The sequence below is a fragment of the Melospiza georgiana genome, chromosome 4 (genome assembly GCF_028018845.1).
Source record: "Melospiza georgiana isolate bMelGeo1 chromosome 4, bMelGeo1.pri, whole genome shotgun sequence".
NCBI lineage: Eukaryota > Metazoa > Chordata > Aves > Passeriformes > Passerellidae > Melospiza > Melospiza georgiana.
Genome location: NC_080433.1, coordinates 268,790 through 288,477, shown reverse-complemented (window position 1 = coordinate 288,477; position 19,688 = coordinate 268,790). Strand labels below are relative to the sequence as shown.

The following is a 19,688-nucleotide window of genomic DNA, read 5'->3' as shown; positions in this document are numbered from 1 at the left end:
ATTCCCAGCCCATCCCAGGGTTATTCTGGGGGATCTCTGGGGTTCCCAGGGTGCCCTTTGGATGCGGGGGGCTGTGGTTGCCCCGTGGGTCTGAGGGTGACACAGGGAGCCTGGCGTGTCCCTGAGGGTGCCTGGGGCTGCCACAGGGGCCCTGAGGGTGACCTGTGACTGTGTCTCAGCCATGTCCCGTGATGGGGAAGTGCCACCAGCATATCCTGCTGAATCCTGCCAGGTCCTGCCTGCAGGCAGGGAGGGACGCCGTGGGGGAGGAGAGGAACACCCCAAGGACACTGGGAGTTGTCACTGTGACCTTGTCACCGTTCCCCCAGCTCCTCCTCAGCCTCCTCAGCCCCAGCAGAACCTGGGGGCAATGTTATTTATTGTCCTCCCCCTGTGCCCAAATGTCATTTGTGTCCCCCGTGTGTCTCCCTGACAGTGTCCCCAACATGTGCTGACACCACTCACTGTCTGCTCTGCTCTGCTCTGCTCTGTGGGGTGCTGTGAGGGGTGGGGACGGGGGGACCTGGGGGCATGGCACAGGGACATGCAGGGGGGCATGGGGACAGAGCCGTGGAGGGGTCAGGAGCACCCTGAGACCCCCATGACCCCCACCCTCGGGGGGACAGCAGGGGTGAGCCCCCCATGCCCCACAGGGCCTGAGGGCATTGGTGTGAGGGCCTGGGAGCCCCGTCCAGCCAGGGCTGCCCCCGTGTTTGTGTTCCCCCCTCCCGAGCAGCCCCTGCTGTGCCCTGCAGACAGGGGTGGCACCTGCAGGGCACTGAGGGGAGCCCACATCTCTGGGGCCCTGGGCAGTGGCCGTGCTGGGGACACGCACTGGGAAGTGGGCTGGGCACAGGTGGGCACGGACACAGTTGTCACAGATGTCCCCCACACACACAGGTGCCACACACAGGTGTCACACACATACCACAAATACACGTTTGTGGCACACAGGATCCCAGGACAGTGTGAGGGGGAAGGGCCCTGTGGTGATGCCCCCGCTCAGCTCCTGCCCAGGCAGGGTCACCTGGAGCAGGTGGCGCTTGTCCAGGTGGTTAGGCTGTCTCTGTGGAGGGACACCCGTCACCCTCCTGGGCGGCTGTCCCAGGGCTTGGCCTTCCCACGATGGAGGGAGCTTGTGCCTCGTGCTGAGCTGGGACTGTCGGAGCCCAGGGCCTGACTCCTCATCCTTCGCTGGGCAGGACGGGGCTGGGCCTCGCACCATCCTCATCACCTGGGGAGGCCTCAGATGTTTGCATGGATTGGTGCCATCCCCTCACGTGAGGGATTAGTGTGGACGTGTGAGCAGCAGTCCAAAGCTCCACGTGGGCTCGGGAGCCCTGGCAGCCCATCAGGCACAGAGGGGGAATTGCCAGGAGCAGGGGGAGATGGAAATGGCTCCGAGCTGTGCAGGTGACCCAGAGCGTGGTGGCTGGGGCACACAAGTGGACGCGGAGCAGCAGGACATGGCGTGGTGGCGGCCCAAGCAGCAGGATTTGCAGGAGGGCACAGCCACCCTCCTGACCCTTGAGGTGTGCTCCTCTCAGGTGGGGATTATTTTTTTCACTTGTCCAATTTGATTGGACCCAGCAGTAGTTCACACACTGACAAAAGCCGTTGCTGGCAGGAGTGGGGAGAAGCAGACAGAGCTCCCCAAGAAAGCCTGGGATGCAGGGGATGTCTGAGCCTACTGTTACTGCTGGAGCACAGTGAGACAGCACTGCGTGTGGTGTGAGCAGCTGGGGCATCTCACAGGGGAGGCGGGGAGGCTGAAGATCCTCAAGGATTGTCAAGAGAAACAGACTGGTGGAGTTGCACCTTCCATCCAGGAGAGAAATGCAATGAATGAAAGCTTGGCAACAGTCAGAGTTGCCCTGACCCTCTTGCCTTCAGGCAGGAGGAGACCTAAAAGGGGGGCATGGAAACAGGTCCCTGCTTAGGGAGGTAGCAGAATCCCCCCCGGCTTCCCTCGCCTTCCCAGGTGCCCTTACGGAACCCATATGAGGTCCTGGATTTTGAGGGTCAGACAGTTGAGAGTGCAGCAGAAAGTCTGCTTGGTGGGTGCCCCAGATCCGTGCAGTCAGTCAGACAGATCACAGCTACAGTTATTAAGGAAAAAAGGAAGGGCAGTTTTGTGTGTGATTCACTTTGAGGGGGGCTGAGGAGCCTGTGTTCCAGCCAGACCCAGCCCACAGGGAAGTCCGAGGCCTCCCTGAGGCCCAGGCAGGGGACACTGCTGAGAGACTCCCTGCACTAATTCAGCCCACCAGTGACTGTGGTCACAGGGGTTTTCAGGGTGAGCAGGGTGAGAGAGAGATGAAAAATGTTGAATCTGTGATCAGAAGGCTTGATTTATTATTTTATGATATATATATAACATTATGACTATACTAAAATGAATAGAAGAAAAAGTTCTCAGAAGGCTAGCTAAGCTAAGAATAAGAATGATAACAAAAGAGCTCTCTCAGACTCTGTCTGAGATAGCTCAGTTTTTGATTGACCATTAATTGTAAACGTCTAAGATGGGCCAATCACAGGTGGACTTGTTGCATTCCACAGCAGCAGACAACAATTGTTTACATTTGTTGCTGAAACTTCTCAGCTCTAACAGGAAAAATCCTAAGATAGAATTTTAATGAAAAGATGTCTGCGACAGCTGCCCACTGCTCATTGTCCTGATGAGAGAAGTACCAGGGTGACAGAAAAGGGCTTTGGTGCACTGGGTTGCCTGGTTGAAGGGACAAGAGCACAAGGTACAAGAGATGGTGGTCTTGATTCCTTTGGTAGTCGGGATGAATGCCAAAATGAACAAGAAAGCTAACGGGAGCAAAAAGTAGCTTAAAGACTGGTGCCATTGGTGGAATTTTGGGTTTTTTGAACATGAGGTAGTTTGTATAGCACCAGGCTGGAGATAGATGGGTTCACCTCTAGAAGAGAAGAGGCAAAAGGGTTCCAACCTGTGGATTGGCAGGCTGATTGAGAGGGCTTTAAACTAGATCTGAGGGGAGAGGGGGATGAGAGCACAGTCACTAGAGATGAAGCTGGGGGCAGCAGGCCAGTGCGGGGCAGAAATTGACAGCACAGCTAAAGTGCATCTACACCAATGCAGCAGTGTGGGCACCACAGGAGGAGCTGGAGGCTGTGGTGCAGCAGCAAAGCTCTGATCTAGTTGCTGTCATGGAACTGTGATGACTCCATGACTGGAATGCTGCAATGGATGGCTCCAAGCTCATTAGAAGGGATAGGTGAGGCAGGAGAGGTGGTGTGATGACTCTGTACCTTAGGGAGGGTTTTGGCTGTCTGGAGCTTAGTAATGAAAAGGATGAATGGTTGTGGTGAAAATCAAGGGGAAGGCTGGCAAGGCAGATATCCTGGTGGGGGTCTGTTCTAGACCTCCCAACCAGGATGAAGAGGCAGATGAATTATTCTATAAAGTGCTGGCTGATGTTTCATGGTTGCCAGTCCTTGTTTTTGTGGAGGTCTTTAACCTGCTGGATGTCTGCTGGAAGAAACCCAGTGGAGAGAAGACAGTCTGAGAGGCTCCTGGAATGTGTGGAAGAGAACTTCTGGCTCAGTAGCTGAGCAGCCCCCCTAGGGTGGGGCCCTGCTGGACCTGCTGTTTGCAGACTGAGAGGGGCTGCTGGAAGATGTGGTGGTTGGAGCCATCTTGGGCACAGTGACCCTGAAATGAAGGAGTTTCAGTCCTTGGCGAAGTAACAAGGTGCATCAACAAAACCTCTACACTGTCAGAGGGTGAATGTCAGCCAGTTTGGGACACTGATTTGGACAGTCCCTTGGGAAGCAGCCCTTAAAAACAAAGGGTCCAGGAAGGCTGGGCATACATTGAGAAGGAAAGCTTTAAGGTGCAGGAGCAGCTTGTCCCTATGTGCCTAAAAATGAGCTGGTGGGGAAGAAGGGATTGTCCCCCTGACCTTGGCATTGGTGAGGCCACACCTCAAGTCCTGTGTCCAGTTCTCAGCCCCTCAGTTCAAGAAGGACATGGAGGGGCTGGAGTGTGTCCAGAGAAGGCAACGTAATAGGGAGGGCCTAGAGGGTGAATCCTCTGAGGAGCAGCTGAAGGAGCTGGAGAGGCTCAGCCTGGAGAAAAGGAGGCTCAGGGGAAACCTTCTCATTCTCCAGAACTCCCTGACAGGAGATCAGAGCCAGGGGAGGCTCAGCCCTGGAGCGGCCTCAAGTTATGCCAGAAGAGGTTCAGGGTGGACGTCAAGAAAAATTTCTTCATGGAAAGGTGGTCAGGCATTGGAAGGAGCTGCCCCGCGGAGTCTGAGTCCCTGGAGGTGTCCAAGAAATTATGGAGGAAAAAATGTAAACCTTCATTTCTCAAGGTATGTAATCAAAGTCAGATGCCTTTCTGAAATGGGTGCAAAGAAACATTTGTAAAAGGTGAATGTAGGCAAACTAGCAGAGCACTGCTGTTTTAGAGTAAGGATCACCACATTTAAAATATTCCTTCAGGGTGGGAAGAAGGGTTGACAGGCTGAGAGAGTCATGGCTGGTCAGCCTGGAGAACAGAACGTTCCAGGGAGACGTTGGTGCCTCTTCCAGTACTTAAAAGGGGCTTAGAAAAAGGCTGGAGGGGTACTTTGGACAAGAGCCTGTAGTGATAGGACACAAGAAAAATGGCCTTAAGCTGAAGGTGGGTAGATTTAGATTAGGTGTTAGGAGGGAATTTCTGGCTGTGGGTGCGGGCAGGCCCTGGCACAGAGCAGCTGTGGCTGCCCCTGGATCCCTGGCAGTGCCCAAGGCCAGGCTGGACAGGCCTCAGGCCTTGGAGCACCCTGGAATAGTGGAAGGTGGCCCTGCCCACGGCAGGGGTGGCACTGGGTGGTCATAAAGTCCCTTCTACCCAGAGCATTCCACGTCTCTATGACTCCGTGCTGCCCCTCCCTGCCATGCCAGCACTCAGAACCAGCCCCTCTGTGACAGCGGCCCTGGCCCGGGCACTGTGAGCACCACGAAGGCTGTGGGTGCTGTGGCAGTGGCCGCACTGGAGGTGACAGCTCTGCGCTGCCTCTGCCACCTGCGCTGGCGCCGATGGCTTTGCTGGGGCTGCTCGTGCTGCTGGCCCTGGCCGGGCCCGTGGGGGGCACCTGGGACACCTGCAGGTCAGTGGCCCCGGGGGCTCTGCGAGGGAGCTGGAGGAACACTTGGGGACTTCCCTGGCAGAACAGTGGTGAAAGATGCCCCTCGGGGTTGTCTGGCCCTGCTGCCGCTCAGCACCAGGTGGGACTTCCAGGCTGAGCAGCAGCAGCCACCGAGCAGGGCACTGATGGCTTTGTGCTTCCAGAGGGACGTGCGGGCTCCGGCCCATGGCCTCTGACCACAGCTCTGCTGCTCTTGACTACAACTCCGTGGTTTCTGCTGCTGGCACGTCCCGTGAGGGTGGCACCAGTGTCCAGCCTGGGGCCTGGCCCGGCATTGTCAGCATCCAGGCCACCTGGGAGAACGGCACGTGGCACATGTGCACGGGTGTCCTCCTCAGCTCCCAGTGGGTGCTCACGGTGGCACACTGCTTCGCCAGAGCCGGGTAAGAGACAGCAGGGACAGAGATGTCCCCAGAGCACGGGCAGGCACCCAGCTCACAGCACCATGGGCCGCTGCCCTGCCCACCTGGGCAAGCAGAAGGCCGGGAAATGCTGGGCTGCTGCAGCCCGTGGCTCTGCTCCCTGTCACCCCTCTGTCCATCTGCTCCCCAGGGGCATCTCCACGTGGGACGTGGTGATTGGGGCCACAGATCTGACTCAGATGGGCCCTGAGGCTCTGGTGAGACGCATCCAGAGGCTCCTGGTGCACCAGCACTACGTGGCTGCCACGGCCAGGAACGACATCGCCCTGGTGGAGCTGGACCAGCCCGTGGAGTGCAGCGACTACATCCAGCTGGGCTGTGTGCCCGACCCCTCACTCAGGGTCTCGGAGCTGAAATCCTGCTACATCGCCGGCTGGAACTTTGCCAGAGGTGAGTTCCCAACAGGATGTGTGCTCCCAGGGCGAGCTGGGCACCCTGAGACACGGGGGGACACAGACAGGGATACAGGCTGGGCACCAACAGGGATGCGGGCTGGGCACAGACACGGGCTCAACACAGACAGGGACATGAGCTGGGCACCCGGGGACACGGGCTGGGCACAGACAGGGACATGAGCTGGGCACACACAGGGACACGGGCTGGGCACCCTGGGACACGGGCTGGGCACAGACAGGGACACGAGCTGGGCACCCTGGGACACGGGCTGGACACAGACACGGGCTCAACACAGACAGGGACACGAGCTGGGCACACACAGGGACACGGGCTGGACACAAACAGGGACACGAGCTGGGCACACACAGGGACACGGGCTGGACACACACAGGGACACGGATTGGGCACACACAGGGACACGGGCTGGGCACAGACAGGGCACACACAGGGTCCGGCCGCACGGCGCCAGCAGGGCCGGGCTCAGAGCAGCCCGGGCTGGGGGAAGGAGCCTCCACCAAGACAAGCATGGAACGGGATGAGCTGTAAGGTCCCTGCTCACCCAAACAATTCCTGCTGGCCCTGGGAAACCTCGGGGGTTTGGCCCCTTCCCCAGGCCAACAGCAGGGACACAGCTGGACAACATCACCTGTGGGGAAGGGGCAGGGACACAGCTGGACAATGTCACCCCTGGGGAAGGGGCAGGGACACAGCTGGACAATGTCACCCCTGGGGAAGGGGAAGGGACACAGCTGCACAATGTCACCCCTGGGGAAGGGGAAGGGACACAGCTGGACAATGTCGTTCCATGGGGAAGGGGCAGAGCCAGGCCTGGGAAGGGGGCTCACCCCAGGCAGGGGAAGGGATGGGTACTGAGCTGCTGGGGCTCATTCCCCTCTGTGCCCACAGCTCAGGGAACAGCCATGGTGCTGCAGGAGTCCAAGGTTCACCTCATGGACACTGAGCTCTGCAACAGCAGCCCATGGTATGCAGGGGCTGTTCATGCTGACAACCTGTGTGCTGGGTACCCACAGGGCGGCATCGACACCTGCCAGGTAGGAGCGTGTGATGAGTCCCTCAGCCCCTGGCAGCGCAGGGACCCCCTCATCCCCCACACGCAGCCCAGCCTGTCCCCTGTCCGCCCCTCCCCTCCCCACAGCAGCCCCCCACAGTCCCTGAACCATCTCTCCCGGTGCAGGGGGACAGCGGGGGTCCCCTCGTCTGCAAGGACAATGCAGCTGACTACTACTGGCTGGTGGGATTGAACAGCTGGGGAAGAGGCTGTGACAGAGCCAGGCACCCCGGGATCTACACCTCCACTCAGCACTTCTACAACTGGATCCTGCTCCAGACGGGCCTGAGCCCAGCAGAAAGAGCTGGTCCAGCACCGGAGCCACCTGTCACCTCGGCCCCCGAGGAGGAGCCTGAGGAACCAGAGGAACCAGAGGAAGAGATCAACTTGACCCCTGAGTACAACGAGAAACCAGCAGTGACATCCTCGGGCACGTCACTGCCCATGGCATTCCCACACCAGATCCTGGTGCAATTCTGGAATCTGGTGCAGGAGTTCCTGCAGTTTTAGAAGGACAAAAAGCCTGAGCAGCAGCAGGATGAGCAGGATCCAGGGCTACAGTGGATCACGGCAGCTCCAAGGCAGCCTCGGGGCCAGAGGCTTCTCTGTCCTGCCCACGCTGCTGCGCTGCAGCCACAGCGATGCTGACGTGACTGAGGTGTTGAAGTAAAGTTTCTGTGTTCACCATTACCCGTGTGTTCAGCCCTGCTCAGTGCACCCGCAGGCTCGCAGAGTCCCTGCTCTGTCTGTCCATCTGCTGTGCTGTTCACATTCATTCTTCAGCCTGGGGAGGGCTCCAGGGAAACCTCAGTGCCCCTTGCATTGAAGCAGGTTATAACAGTGGGGGAGAGCGAGAGCGGCTTTTTGCATGGGCAGGCCATGACAGGACAAGGAGGAATGGGTTAAACCTAGAGGAGGGGAGATTGGGATGAGGCGCTGGGAAGGAGTTTTTACTCAGGGGGTGGTGAGGCCCTGGCACAGGGTGCCTGGAGAAGCTGTGGCTGCCCCTGGATCCCTGGAAGTGTCTAAGGCCAGGTTGAACAGGGCTTGGAGCAACCTGAAATAGTGGAAGGCGTCCCTGTCCATGGCAGGGGCTGAATGAGGTGACCTTTAAGGTCCCTTTCTAACCAAACTATTCCAAGATTCCATGACTGTTTTAAGAGTGTGTGTGTGTATCCAGCTCTCTGGAATGCAGCATCCTGTGCACACACGCACACACAGACAAGAGGCATGGCCACATCCAACAAGGTGGGACAGAACCAGCCCCTGGGTGTGAGCCCACCTGTGTCAGCTGTACGGACGGGAAGGAGAAGCCTCCTGTGCTCAGAGCCCCTGGGATCTGGCTGTTCTGGGGCAGAATGGGGACAGCAGCCCAGGGATGGCAGCAGAGGTCATGGGTGGACTGAGGCAGCACTGGCTCAGCTGGAAGCAGGCTGGGGCTGGTCTGTAGCCTTAAACAACCTGGGACCCGCCTCCTTACAGCAGCAGCGCGGGAAGGATGCCATCATAGCTTTGTAAAAATATCCTTTAGTGTTTGCTTTCTGCAGCAGGTACCACTACAGTGCCTGGGCAGGGTCCCTCCTGCAGGTCCAGGATGGCTCACTTCTGCTAGGCAGCTCTGTCCTGAAAGAGCAGTGGGAATGAGCCACCATCCATGTGGAATCATGTGGGTCCTCCCATCCCTCTCCCGAGCGAAATGTGCAGCAGCGAGGGCCGAGCAAATGAAGATCCTGCACAGGTGAGCTCCCACAAGAAGGGAAGAGGCCCGGCTGCCCACCACCACAGCTCTAGGGCATGAGAAGCATCACTGTCCTCCACACAGGCCTCCGAAGTCCAGAGCCAAGGGGAAAACAGGCTCAGGGTCCAGGCCTAGGCAGATGAGGGCTCCTCTTCAGTGCAGCTCTTCCCCTTGTCTGGCAAATCCTTGCTTGTGTTCTGCAGGTCAAAGCTCTGGAAAGGAGCAGGACAAAGAACTGCTGAGAAAAGACAGACTGCAACAGCTGTATCTGCTGTGGCTCTTTTAGACTCTGCCTAGGGCAGTGAGAGCTCTCGGGATGGTTCCCACTTCCCCCTCCCAGCCCAGACTGAGCAGCACACAAGGCCCAGCAGAGGGCAAAGCTTCCCGTGCTGCACAGCTTCCCCCCTTTGCCATAGGGGAAAAAGAGTAGAACTGCTCATCCGACAGGACTCAGGACGGTGCAGAGACAGAGCCTTCCCTACCTCCAGCTCCCGCAGGACCTCGTCCATGAAGTCTCCTGATTGCTGTTTGTAAGCCACAGCCAGCCTGATGGCGTCGTTGAAGAGCTGGTGGGAAGGACAAGGCTGTCACTCACAGGATGGGGCACATGGGCATTGGGTTTCTGTAGCACATGGAGACTGTTCCCACATCCCAGGGGAAAAAAACCCTTGGCAGCTCTCCATAGCCACCAGCCACTCACACGGAGCTGGAATGATGGACCATTTCCTGCTCTCTGTGCCCAGAGCAGCCCCCGTGTCCCTGGGCTGCCAAGGGGCCTCGTGGACACCAAGCCCAGCAGGCAAACGCCCATCTCACCTTCACCACGTTGGTGCCATCGGCAGCAGACACAAAGTAAAAGGGCAAACTGAACTTCCGGGCAAAATTGAAGCTTTTCTGGGTCACCTTCATATCGGCTGAAGCAGACAAAGAAGACATGGTCAGTCAGACATGGCAGGAGGTGCAGAAGGTGGTGTCTTCTGTGTGACACGTCAGACGAGCCACAGCCCTGTGCCAGCAATCACCAGGGGCTGCCTGGCATTCCCCATGGGAGGAACCTTCCAGCCTCCTGCAGAGCCAGGTGAACAGTTCTGTCAGCAGCTACATTGAGACTCTTCAGCACACTGGAGTCTGTGCAGGCTGAAGGAGCACCAAGGCCATCCCTGACTGATCCAGGGAAGCCACAGAACAGCTTTGGCTTCCTTTTGCTGCCATTTTTGACCAGGTGCTACTCCAATCACTTTTGGGCTCTTGATAGATAGAATAGGCAGTGTGATAAGGACATAACTAGAAGAAACACACTTGAATAAAACTGAAATTGATGAAATTTGCACTTTTAATTGCTGGTGACACAGGACAAGCACCTGTAAGACAGCAGCTGAGGTCAGCACAGGAGCCAGCCCTGGGGGACTGAGGAAATCCTCTGGACCCAACAGACAAGGGACATTGGTTCTCAGTAAGAACAGGAGTGAATCCCAGCACGACCCTGGCAAGCTGGGAGCAGAAGGCACACTCACCATCAATCTTGTTGGCCACCACAATGCAGGGAATCTCTGGGCGGAATTCCCTCAGCTCCTTGTACCAGTTGTTCAGGTTCTTGTAGGTGACCTTCCGCTGCACATCAAACACCTTCCAAGAGAGAACCACCTATCCCAGGCCAGCCCAGCACTGACTGACCCAGGACAGCTCTAACCAACACAAGGACACAATCCAGAATGTTCCCAGGAACACAAGACCAAGGGAACTGGGCGTTATTAGGAAGGGTGAGAGAGAAAGGGACAGTATTGCCAAGCCCAGCCAGCAGGAAACAGCCCCTTGATGTCCTTTACACTGTCCTGTGTCCTGGGCAAGTCCCTGCCACCCACACAGGGAGCCGGCACTGGGAACAGCTTGTGCCAAACAGGATCAGATGTGGCCTCCTGTTCTGACAACTAAACCACCAATGAAAATCACTGGTGGAACAGTGGAAAGTGAGAGTGACAGGACAAACCAGGAGATCTGAGCAGGAGAGGAGCCAACAAAACTGGCAACAGGGGCAAACATGAGGACATTGAGAAGACAGCAGGGCCAGGGGATAGAGGAAAAGGGTTACCAGGAGAGACAGACCAGAGCTAGCCAGGTCCATCTACAGGGGGGTCATCTGGTGAGAGAAGAAAGAATGATCTAGGAAAGTTTTTTAAACCACAGGAAGAGACAAGAAACACATGGCAGTGCAACCATCAGAGTAACACAAAGGCCAGGTGTCACTGAGACCATTGTGCACCCCGCTCCCACGGTGCAGCTAGAGACCCCCTCACCATGATGCAGGCATGGGCCTGGTGGTAGTAGGAGGCATGCATGCTCCGGAACCGCTCCTGGCCCGCCGTGTCCCAGAAATCTGTAACACAGAACCAGCTCACAATGACACAACTCACCGAGCTCTGCTCTTCTCACAGCTTACACCCAGGAGGCAAAGCACAGCCCACCTGCTCAGAGACACAAACTCAGCTTCACCTCACCAATCTGAAACACATCAGGGTTAAGAAGTTGTGCCAAACTGGGACCTTTCCTCACTGGGCTCAGCTGTGGGCAGTGCTGGCACTGGCCAACAACAAAGGAGAAGCCACCAGTGACACAGTTGTGTGGGACAGCAGGACCAAGACAGGCAGAAGTGCACAGAGCCATGTCTAGCACTCTGTCACTAGGGATGACAACGGGAAACTACCTAAAACTCCAGGAACTGCTGGGCACTGCTGAATTCTGACCCAGCAGTCAGGGTCAGTCATTCGGGGCCCTGCCATGGGAAATGCTCCAGCGCCTCTCACAGACATCTGACTCTGCTCTCCCAGGGGCAGGAATCATTCTGAGGTGCTGAAGGTAAGTCAGCCAGAGGCAAACAGGTCCCAGTCCATGAAGTTCTGTGTACACCAGAAATCACGGGGCAAACCTGGACACGGCCGTGCCTTTAGCTGTTGGGGCACCTCAGGTGGAGATCCCCCCTCTCACTGGGTTTGTAGGTTCACATCTGGCTCTGGTTTGCTGTATAAATTGGCACAGCTTCAGTTAAGAATCTCAGTGTAGTCACACCTCTTGTCAGCTGGACCCAAGCATGGTGCTGTACCCAAAGCCAAATGAGCCAGTTTCCTTAGGGATTCCTTTGCACTGATACTGTGACTAGACTCTGTGTCAGACCTCATGGACAGTGGCTTTCTTAAACTGCCCAAATACAGACAGGTCCCCACCAGACCACATTTGCATTCACTGTCTGTGTCACAACGAAGACGTTGAGCAGTGTCAGCCCCAGCCCCACTGAGCCATGATCAGTGGCTCCACGTGGAGTCCATCCATACCCATCCATCCAACCCCTGTCTCTCCAGCTCAGAGTCCAGGACATCGTGGGGACAGTGCCATACACTTTGCCAAGCCCAGGGGGATGATGGCAGTCACTTTGCCCCATCCACCAATGCTGCAGCTCTGTCCCAGAAGGGCACCAGCTTTGTCACGGCGGTGTTGGTTATCAAAACACGATACCGATACCCAGACTGAGGGGATCTGCCTTCCCAGCTGCTCCCTCTGCCATGGCACCCCACGTCCCCGGGCTGGCCCCACTCACCCACGCGGACGTCCTGCCCGCCGACCCGGGCGCGGTGCTGGTACAGCGTCAGGGCGAAGGTGGAGAGCTGCTGCGGCTGGCTGCGGCGCGTTAAGGACCGAAGAGCGGGGCAGAGCCCTCCGCCGCGACCCGCCGTGCCCGCCCCGCTCCCCGCCGCCAAGGATACAAGCCATCGAGCAGAAACCGCTCCAGCAGCCTGCCGAGAGAGCGAGCGCGTGTCCCGGTGAGCCGCGGCACCGCGCTGCGGCCCGGCTCCGCGGGACCCCCGCCCGACCCGCGGCACGCCCGCGCCCCACACACTTGGACTTGCCCACGGCGCTGTCGCCCAGGCAGATGATCTTCACCGTCTCCTCGGCGCCGGCCGCGGCCTCGTCCCGGGCCCCGTCCCGGGCCCCGTTCCCGTCCGGGGCCTCCTCCCGCGCCGCGGCCCGGCCCTGCTCCTCCGCCGCCGTCGCCATGGCAGCGCCTGCGCGTCCCCGCTGCCGCGCGACGCGCCCCGGCCCCGCCCCCGATCCCGCCCGCCCCGGGCCTCGCCCCCGCCCCGGGCCCCGCCCGCCCCATGCCGCCCGGCCCCGCCCCATGCCGCCCGGCCCGGCCATGGCGGCCCCCGCGCGGCGGCTGCAGCTGACGCTGGCGCTGCTCAAGCCGGACGCCGTGGCCCATCCGCTCGTGTGCGAGGTGAGAGCCGGGCCGGGCCGGGCACAGCAAAGCACAGCAGGCCTCGCCACGACCCCCCCCAGCGCCGCCTCTTCCCGCAGGCCGTGCACGCCGCCATCCTCCGTCACCGCTTCCTCATCGTCCGCGCCAAGGAGGTGCGGTGCGGCGCGGAGCAGAGCCGCCGCTTCTACCGGGAGCACGCAGGTACGAGCCGGGCTCGGGGGGCCGGAGCGGGGTGCTGCCCCGGGCCGGTGCCCACCCGGTCCGTGTCCGTCCGCAGGGCGTTTCTTCTACCAGCGGCTGGTGGAGTTCATGGCCAGGTACGGGCCGTGCCCCGTGTGCGGCGCTGGGAGGCTCTGGCAGCGGGACCTGGCGGGTGGCGCCCCGGAGGTGCTGCAGGTCATCATGTGCAGTAGGCCAGCAGTGCCGGCGCCGTGGCAGGGCACGCCGGGGCCCGGCGTGGCAGCCCATGGCAGCTGTACTGTGCAGGTTTGTAAGGACGAATAACCTGTTTGTAATGAGCTCTTCATGATCTTTTCTCCTGCTGTTCCTGGGCCCTCGCTGCAGTGGCCCCATGTGGGCTTACATCCTGGCCCATGAGAACGCTGTCCCTCTCTGGAGATCCCTGATGGGACCCACTAAAGTGTTCCGAGCCCGACACAGCGACCCAGACTCCATCCGAGGTGCCTACGGCCTTACGGACACCAGGAACACGACCCATGGCTCAGGTAGGCTAGCATTCCTGGACGGTTCTTGGGGAGGCATCTTGGATGGTGCTTTGTCTGCCTTTGCTTTAGTTCTGGGGCTCCGAGTGAGCCATTTGTTCCCTTCTGCAGACCCCACGCACACCTGGCCAGGTGCAGCCTAGCCAGGCACCTTTGGAGTGCAGCACGTGTTTGTGGTGGCAGACTGGCATCTCACTGCCTTTCGCTCTCTTTTGACAGACTCAGCTGCCTCAGCCAGCAGAGAAATTGCCTTTTTCTTCCCCGAGTTCGACGAGCAGCGCTGGTACGAGCAGGAGGAGCCGCGGCTGCGGCGCGGGCAGCTGCTCCACGGCACCCAGGAGCGCCTGCCCGGGGCTCAGCCCGCACAGGTGACCCCAGTGAGCGGGCAGGGGCGGCTGTGCTGGCCTGGCAGCCCTGGGCACACTCTCCTGGGCAGCAGACACAGAGCTGTGCTGCGTGCCGGGGAGCGTGCAGGGGGAAAGCAGCCTTGTGCTGCCTGGGAGCAGATTATTGCTGTAACAGGCAGGTGCTGGGGGCTGTAGGAAGAGCTACCCCAGCAAGGCTCATGCTGACAGTCTGGCCATGCAGCTCACTGGCTCCCTGAGTTTTTTTGGTATGAACAGGACAGGTGAGTTAGTTGGTCAAGGGCCAGGTGAAGGATAGGTTACTTGTTCCAGATGGGATTGGCCTGGGTTTGCTGATGGGAAGCCTCAGATTCTCCCAGCTGGCTCTTCCCACAGTGCCTTAGGGAGAAAAGAAGGAAGAAGAACTTGAAGAAAGTTCATCAGCAGGGCAAGATGAACTGTCCTGTCCTTGCTCACCCGCAACTGGGCTGGGAAATGAGGAGCTTTGCCAATAGCTGTGCATGCGAGAGCACTTGGAGCCTCAGTGTCCATGGCCCGACGGTGCCGGGACAGTTCCGTGTCCGTGGGAGATGGGATGAACACGGCCATGGAGTTACCCAGATTGTGGTGGAACTGTGGCAGGGCGGTGCAGGAGGGCTTAGCTGGCAGGCACAGAGCCAGGTCCTGGCGGCTGATTTGTGTTTCTCTCTGTGATGCTCTGTGTGGTGTGTTCCTCCACGGGGTTTCAGTCCATTTGTGCTGTCCCCCTATGGGCTCCTTGCAGTGCTGCCATTTTAGTTCCAGTGCCCTGTTGGAATTTCCTTTGGGCAGTCCCAAATGCTCGGGCTGGGGAAGGTGTGCTGTGCTTGGGGCAGGAGAGCTGCGCTGAGATCCAGCAGAGCCCTGGCACATCACAGAGCCAGGGCAGGGACTCTCCAGGTGCTTCCAGAACCCCGTGAGCTGTTGGGTAGTGGCTGACTGACTGTGTGGTGGACAGCACGGCCCAGACTCGCCCAGCTCACGTGTTTGTGCTCCCTCCTCCTTCTGTCTGGGATCAAATGGTTGTTGTTCTGTTCCAGGTACAGATCCAGGGATCTGCAGGACACCACTGCTGCCCCTGTCCTCAGCAGTGTCCAGAGTGGATCTGCTCAGGATCCTGTGTGTCTTCACACAGGTCTGAGAGCTGTTGTCCCCAGTGCTGTTGATACTTTATTGATATTTTGGCAGTTTTTTATTGATTCCCAGAGGTTTTGCTTAGATCTGTATGTTTTTCTTTTAACTATTAAACTTTACTATTTTTCACCTTTCTTCTTTTATGTTGTGCTTTCCTTTTGGGATATTCCTTGGTAATATCATTAACTGATAATTCCTGGCTCACACTTGCCACTTTTGAAGTTTTGGTCTTTTTTCCTACTCACTTGCAATGGTTACACTTGGGAAAAGGGCCCTTTTGAACATGGCCAGTGCAGATCTGCCAGCAGGATTGTCACAGATTGTCACAGTGACCATCTGGCAGCCACCGTGATTCAGGTACCTGCTGGATTGCACCTGGCCCTGAGGCTGTACCTGAGCACAGGTGCTCAGCCTGGGCAGCCCATTGCCCCAGACAGAGGGTTTGTTGTGTGAATCTAAAGCTGTCCAGCAGACTTTGTCAGAGACCTGAGGCTGAAGCACTTGGTATTTGATGCAGGAGACAGTGTCAAAAATGATTTTTTCTCTCCAAGGAATCTTACAAAAGGTCACAGGTTACTCTGCTTGGAGGGCTCTTAATCAAAGTGGGTTTGTTTGGGGGTTTTTTTCCCATTTTCTTTTTCTTTTCCTTGTAAATGCCCAGTAAGTGATTTTTGGCTTTTGCAGTGGTGCCTGCCCCATGGCTGGCAGTTTCCTGGGCTGAGCTGGATGGGCCTGGAGCAGCATGGTGCAGTGGGTGCCATCCCTGTTCACGGCAGGGGCACGGAGCTGCGTGAGCTGTGTGGTCCCTCCCAGCCCAAGGCATTCCGTGCTGATGGGTGTGTGTTACAGCAGTAAATCAGTCTCCCAGCTGGTCTCAAACCCAGACAGTGTGGCACCTCAGAACAGGTTTGAAAGGCGGTTTGAGATCCCTGTTTTCCCTGGCCCAGCTGTGGGGTCTGTGCACAGGGCTGGTCGCAGCTTCTGCCCAGGGGCTGCTGCCAAGCACAGCCTGGGGCACAGGGTCCAGCCCGGGCACCTGCAGGGACACCTCGGGTGTGGAGCTGGGACAGGGCATCTCACAGGGACATACCTGTGAGTCTGGGCCTGAACTCCATCTGCTCTTGCAAGAATTGAGCAGGTTTGTGTCAGCACTGGAGGGCACAACACGGTTTGGCCTGGGAAGAAGGGAAGGAGAGGCTTCAGAGGGAAATCAGTGCTGCTCCCAGCCCAGGCCTGGCCTCAGTCCCGGCCACCACGGGCAGAACCCTCTCAGCTTGAGGAATTTCATTTGATTTATTGCTGTAACACAAACTTTTAGTTACTGATTCAGGTACCGAGGAAAACCCAAGATAATGACTAAAGAAACCCCTGGGGAAACGCCTTTCCTGTACTTTCCCAGGTTCAGCTTCAGTCCAGCATCTTTTCTCCCCTCTTTTCCTGCAGGTTCTGCCTCCTCTCTCCCAGTCCCTGGGGAGGTGACACAGCACAGAGGGCTGGGGCTGGGCTGGGCTTTGCTTTTCTACTTGTTTCTTCCTCTTTCCTTCTTGTTTACTCACTCCTGGCACACCCACAGCCTTCAGTCCCTCAGGCGTGCCCCTGCTCCCTGGGCTGGTCTCTTCAGGGAGAAATGGGCCAGTGGGAATGTCATGAAGTTTCTAGAGGAAAACTGTGCCATGTCCTGCACCTGGGCAGGGATGTTTCCATTTGCAACACTCACGTGAGGGACCAGAGAAGCATCTGGCTGTCCTGATGGCCGTGAGCCACCCCTGGGTCAGCAATGCACCTCTGTGGCCTGACAGCATCCTCAGGTGTGGGAGCCAGGGCACTCGCCCACAGGTTACCCCATCCCCTCCTGCGGCACAGGGAAGGACACATCTGGAGCACTGGTGCCAGTTTTGGACTCCCCAGTGCCAGACAGCCTGCTCAGAACTGGGGTCCAGCATGGACTGATTAGGACATCTGAGAATCTGACGGGTAAGGAAAGGCTGAGGGCTGGGGCTGCTCAGACTCAGGAGCTCAGTGGGGTTTATCAATGGGTAGAAATCCCAGGGGTGAGCAGTGAAGGGAACCTCAGGTATCCCAGGAATGGACACAAGGCAATGGAAATGACCTGAAAACTGGCAATTTCGCTGAGACATAAAAAACCCTCTTTTATTATTTTTATACTCCAAGAGCGATAAAATAAGGTCAGGAGCCTGTATACCAAGGCAGGGCTTTGGCCTCAACACCCTCCGGAGTTTCTTTCTGTGCTGCTGGGCAGGTGTGGGCCCCGGGCTGTTGCTGCAGTGGCAGGGGATGCCCCGGGGCCAGCTGGGCACCTGGGCAGCAGGTCAGGCCTCTCCTTCCCCCAGCAAGGCCATAATTCCTGCCAGCCCCACCACAGGCTCTGCTGCTGTTCAGTATTTCCCTCTCTGCAGTTGATCTGTGTTGGAACCCTGGATGCTGAGAATTCCAGACTTTCTGTGCTGACATGTGTTTTGCGGAGAAAAGAAGAAACCTCACAACTTTGTAAAAGTTGTAAAGTCCGGTATGATTTTATTACGACGCACGCCGGACGCAGGCCTCCCCAAAAAGGCAAGCGTGCCCCTGAAGACCTCAGGTCTCCCTTCCAAATGTATATGCATACAGTTTCACAATAGGTTCATACATATTCGTTCCACGTGACATTTAGCACCAGTTCTTCTTTATCAAAGGAATTTCTAGGTCGGGGGCAAATTGACCTCGTAGTCTTTTCTGTTTTTCTTTCTCTGTCTCCTTGTCTCTGGAATGCGGCTTTTCCTTCAGCTCTGGCCTCACAGACTTTTCACCTTTCTTAGACACTTCACCTAATTCAGAATGGATCTCTACTCTGTCTCACATGCGCCGATCCCCAAGAGAACACAGCATTTGACCTGAGGCTGTGGAAAAGGCTTCAAAAATTGATAGATAGCGCTGGGATTATGGGTGTGTAGCTGGTTAGAAGTATGTGATATCACAGGGTGGAAAACTTAGAGTTTAAGGTTTTAGAATATAGTAATATATGTAGAGCAAGATGGAGGGTTTAGCACGGTAGGTGGTCCTTCTTCACCTTCTTCCTTCTTCATCCCAATGGGTTTGGGTGATTTTGTGTAACTCGACAGAAAAGTCTGCATTGCAGACTTTGAGTGATTAGTTATTAGGTTAAACATGAAAATAATTTAGGTGCCATTTCTTAATTGGATAGTTTAGCCTTAAAAGACCATGTACAGAAGATTGCTAGCCATTTTGTAGCTTGTTAGTAGAATGCTGTAGAACTCACCACTTGTAATAGAGATAAGAAATAATAAACACCTGAGTCCAGACACAAAACACTGTCTTGAGTGCTTCAATCCCCACCCTGACAGAGGCAGAAAGGAAGCCAAGAACCAGCAGATCTGCTCTTCTCACAACAGCCCGTGTCCCACTTTTCCCAGGTCCGGGGACAAGGAAAAATGGATACAATGGAAATAAAGACAAATTTACTGCTTCAGTGCTGGCTGCACTTGTCTCTGCTAAAGCTGCATCTCACTGTGCAGAGCTGCAGACAAGGGTGCTGTAGGTGGCCAAAGATTTTGTGGATTTGATCTTGTATCAGGCTGTGGGTTCTCACATCGAAAGAAAAGGAGCCTGGGAAAGCAGCCACAGAATCAAATACCAGGCAAACAATAGTAATGGTGTTCAGGAAAGGCTGAGCCAGAGCAGTCCAATCCATCCCCACACTGAAAGTTCCAGGGGATTAGCAAACAGTCGTCATAGATTTGGGGGGCACAACCCTGTAGGCCACAGTTTTCCCACAGAGCTGCTGTACACAGCAGGAGGAACAAGGAGTGAGAGAAACACCAAACTGCAGAAAAAAATCCTCATAGATTGGGGCTGTTTTCTTCCAGCACAGAAAATAAACACTCTCCTGTAGGAGTGACAGGGATAGGATGGTCGGGATGGACGGAGACGAGAGATCTCTGAAGCCAAGGCTTGGAACTTAGGGTTTATTGCAAAGGGCCTGCATGCAGGGCCCTGCTGGGATTTGGGGTTTATTGCCAAGGGCCTGGGTGCAGGGCCCTGCTGGGATTTGGGGGTTTATTGCAAAGGGCCTGGGTGCAGGGCCCTGCTGGGATTTGGGGTTTATTGCAAAGGGCCTGGGTGCAGGGCCCTGCTGGGATTTGGGGTTTATTGCACAGGGCCTGGGTGCAGGGCCCTGCTGGGATTTGGCGTTTATTGCACAGGGCCTGGGTGCAGGGCCCTGCTGGGATTTGGGGTTCATTGCAAAGGGCCTGGGTGCAGGGCCCTGCTGGGATTTGGGGTTTATTGCACAGGGCCTGGGTGCAGGGCCCTGCTGGGATTTGGGGTTTATTGCACAGGGCCTGGGTGCAGGGCCCTGCTGGGATTTGGGGTTTATTGCACAGGGCCTGGGTG

The 19,688-nt window shown here is 57.1% G+C and overlaps 3 protein-coding genes across 4 annotated transcripts; 2 read left to right on the top strand and 1 right to left on the bottom strand.

Moving 5' to 3' along the window:
* Window positions 1-2,311: 2,311 nt before the first annotated feature.
* Window positions 2,312-8,461, top strand: LOC131082479 (acrosin-like). Its single transcript, XM_058022403.1, has 5 exons — window positions 2,312-4,346; window positions 5,309-5,548; window positions 5,718-5,977; window positions 6,890-7,035; window positions 7,179-8,461. The coding sequence occupies exons 1-5, from the start codon at window positions 4,000-4,002 to the stop codon at window positions 7,560-7,562; spliced, it is 1,377 nt and encodes a 458-aa protein (XP_057878386.1). The 5' UTR covers window positions 2,312-3,999; the 3' UTR covers window positions 7,563-8,461.
* A 98-nt stretch (window positions 8,462-8,559) lies between these two features.
* LOC131082480 (rab-like protein 2A) lies at window positions 8,560-12,837 on the bottom strand. The gene is made up of 8 exons (XM_058022404.1): window positions 12,680-12,837; window positions 12,546-12,575; window positions 12,380-12,459; window positions 11,085-11,164; window positions 10,305-10,416; window positions 9,607-9,704; window positions 9,273-9,356; window positions 8,560-9,002 (listed from the first exon to the last, which is right to left on the bottom strand). Exons 1-8 carry the CDS (start codon window positions 12,835-12,837, stop codon window positions 8,922-8,924), a joined length of 723 nt encoding a protein of 240 aa, XP_057878387.1. The 3' UTR covers window positions 8,560-8,921.
* Window positions 12,838-12,972: 135 nt separating this feature from the next.
* On the top strand, window positions 12,973-15,412 carry LOC131082651 (nucleoside diphosphate kinase 6-like). Of its 2 annotated transcripts, XM_058022719.1 has the most exons (6): window positions 12,973-13,057; window positions 13,138-13,240; window positions 13,317-13,356; window positions 13,604-13,764; window positions 13,981-14,129; window positions 15,185-15,412. In XM_058022719.1, exons 1-6 carry the CDS (start codon window positions 12,977-12,979, stop codon window positions 15,308-15,310), a joined length of 660 nt encoding a protein of 219 aa, XP_057878702.1. In that variant the 5' UTR covers window positions 12,973-12,976; the 3' UTR covers window positions 15,311-15,412. The 2 variants fall into 2 exon arrangements, with proteins under 2 accessions (XP_057878702.1, XP_057878701.1); XM_058022718.1 differs by having other exon boundaries at window positions 13,981-15,276.
* Window positions 15,413-19,688: the final 4,276 nt, after the last annotated feature.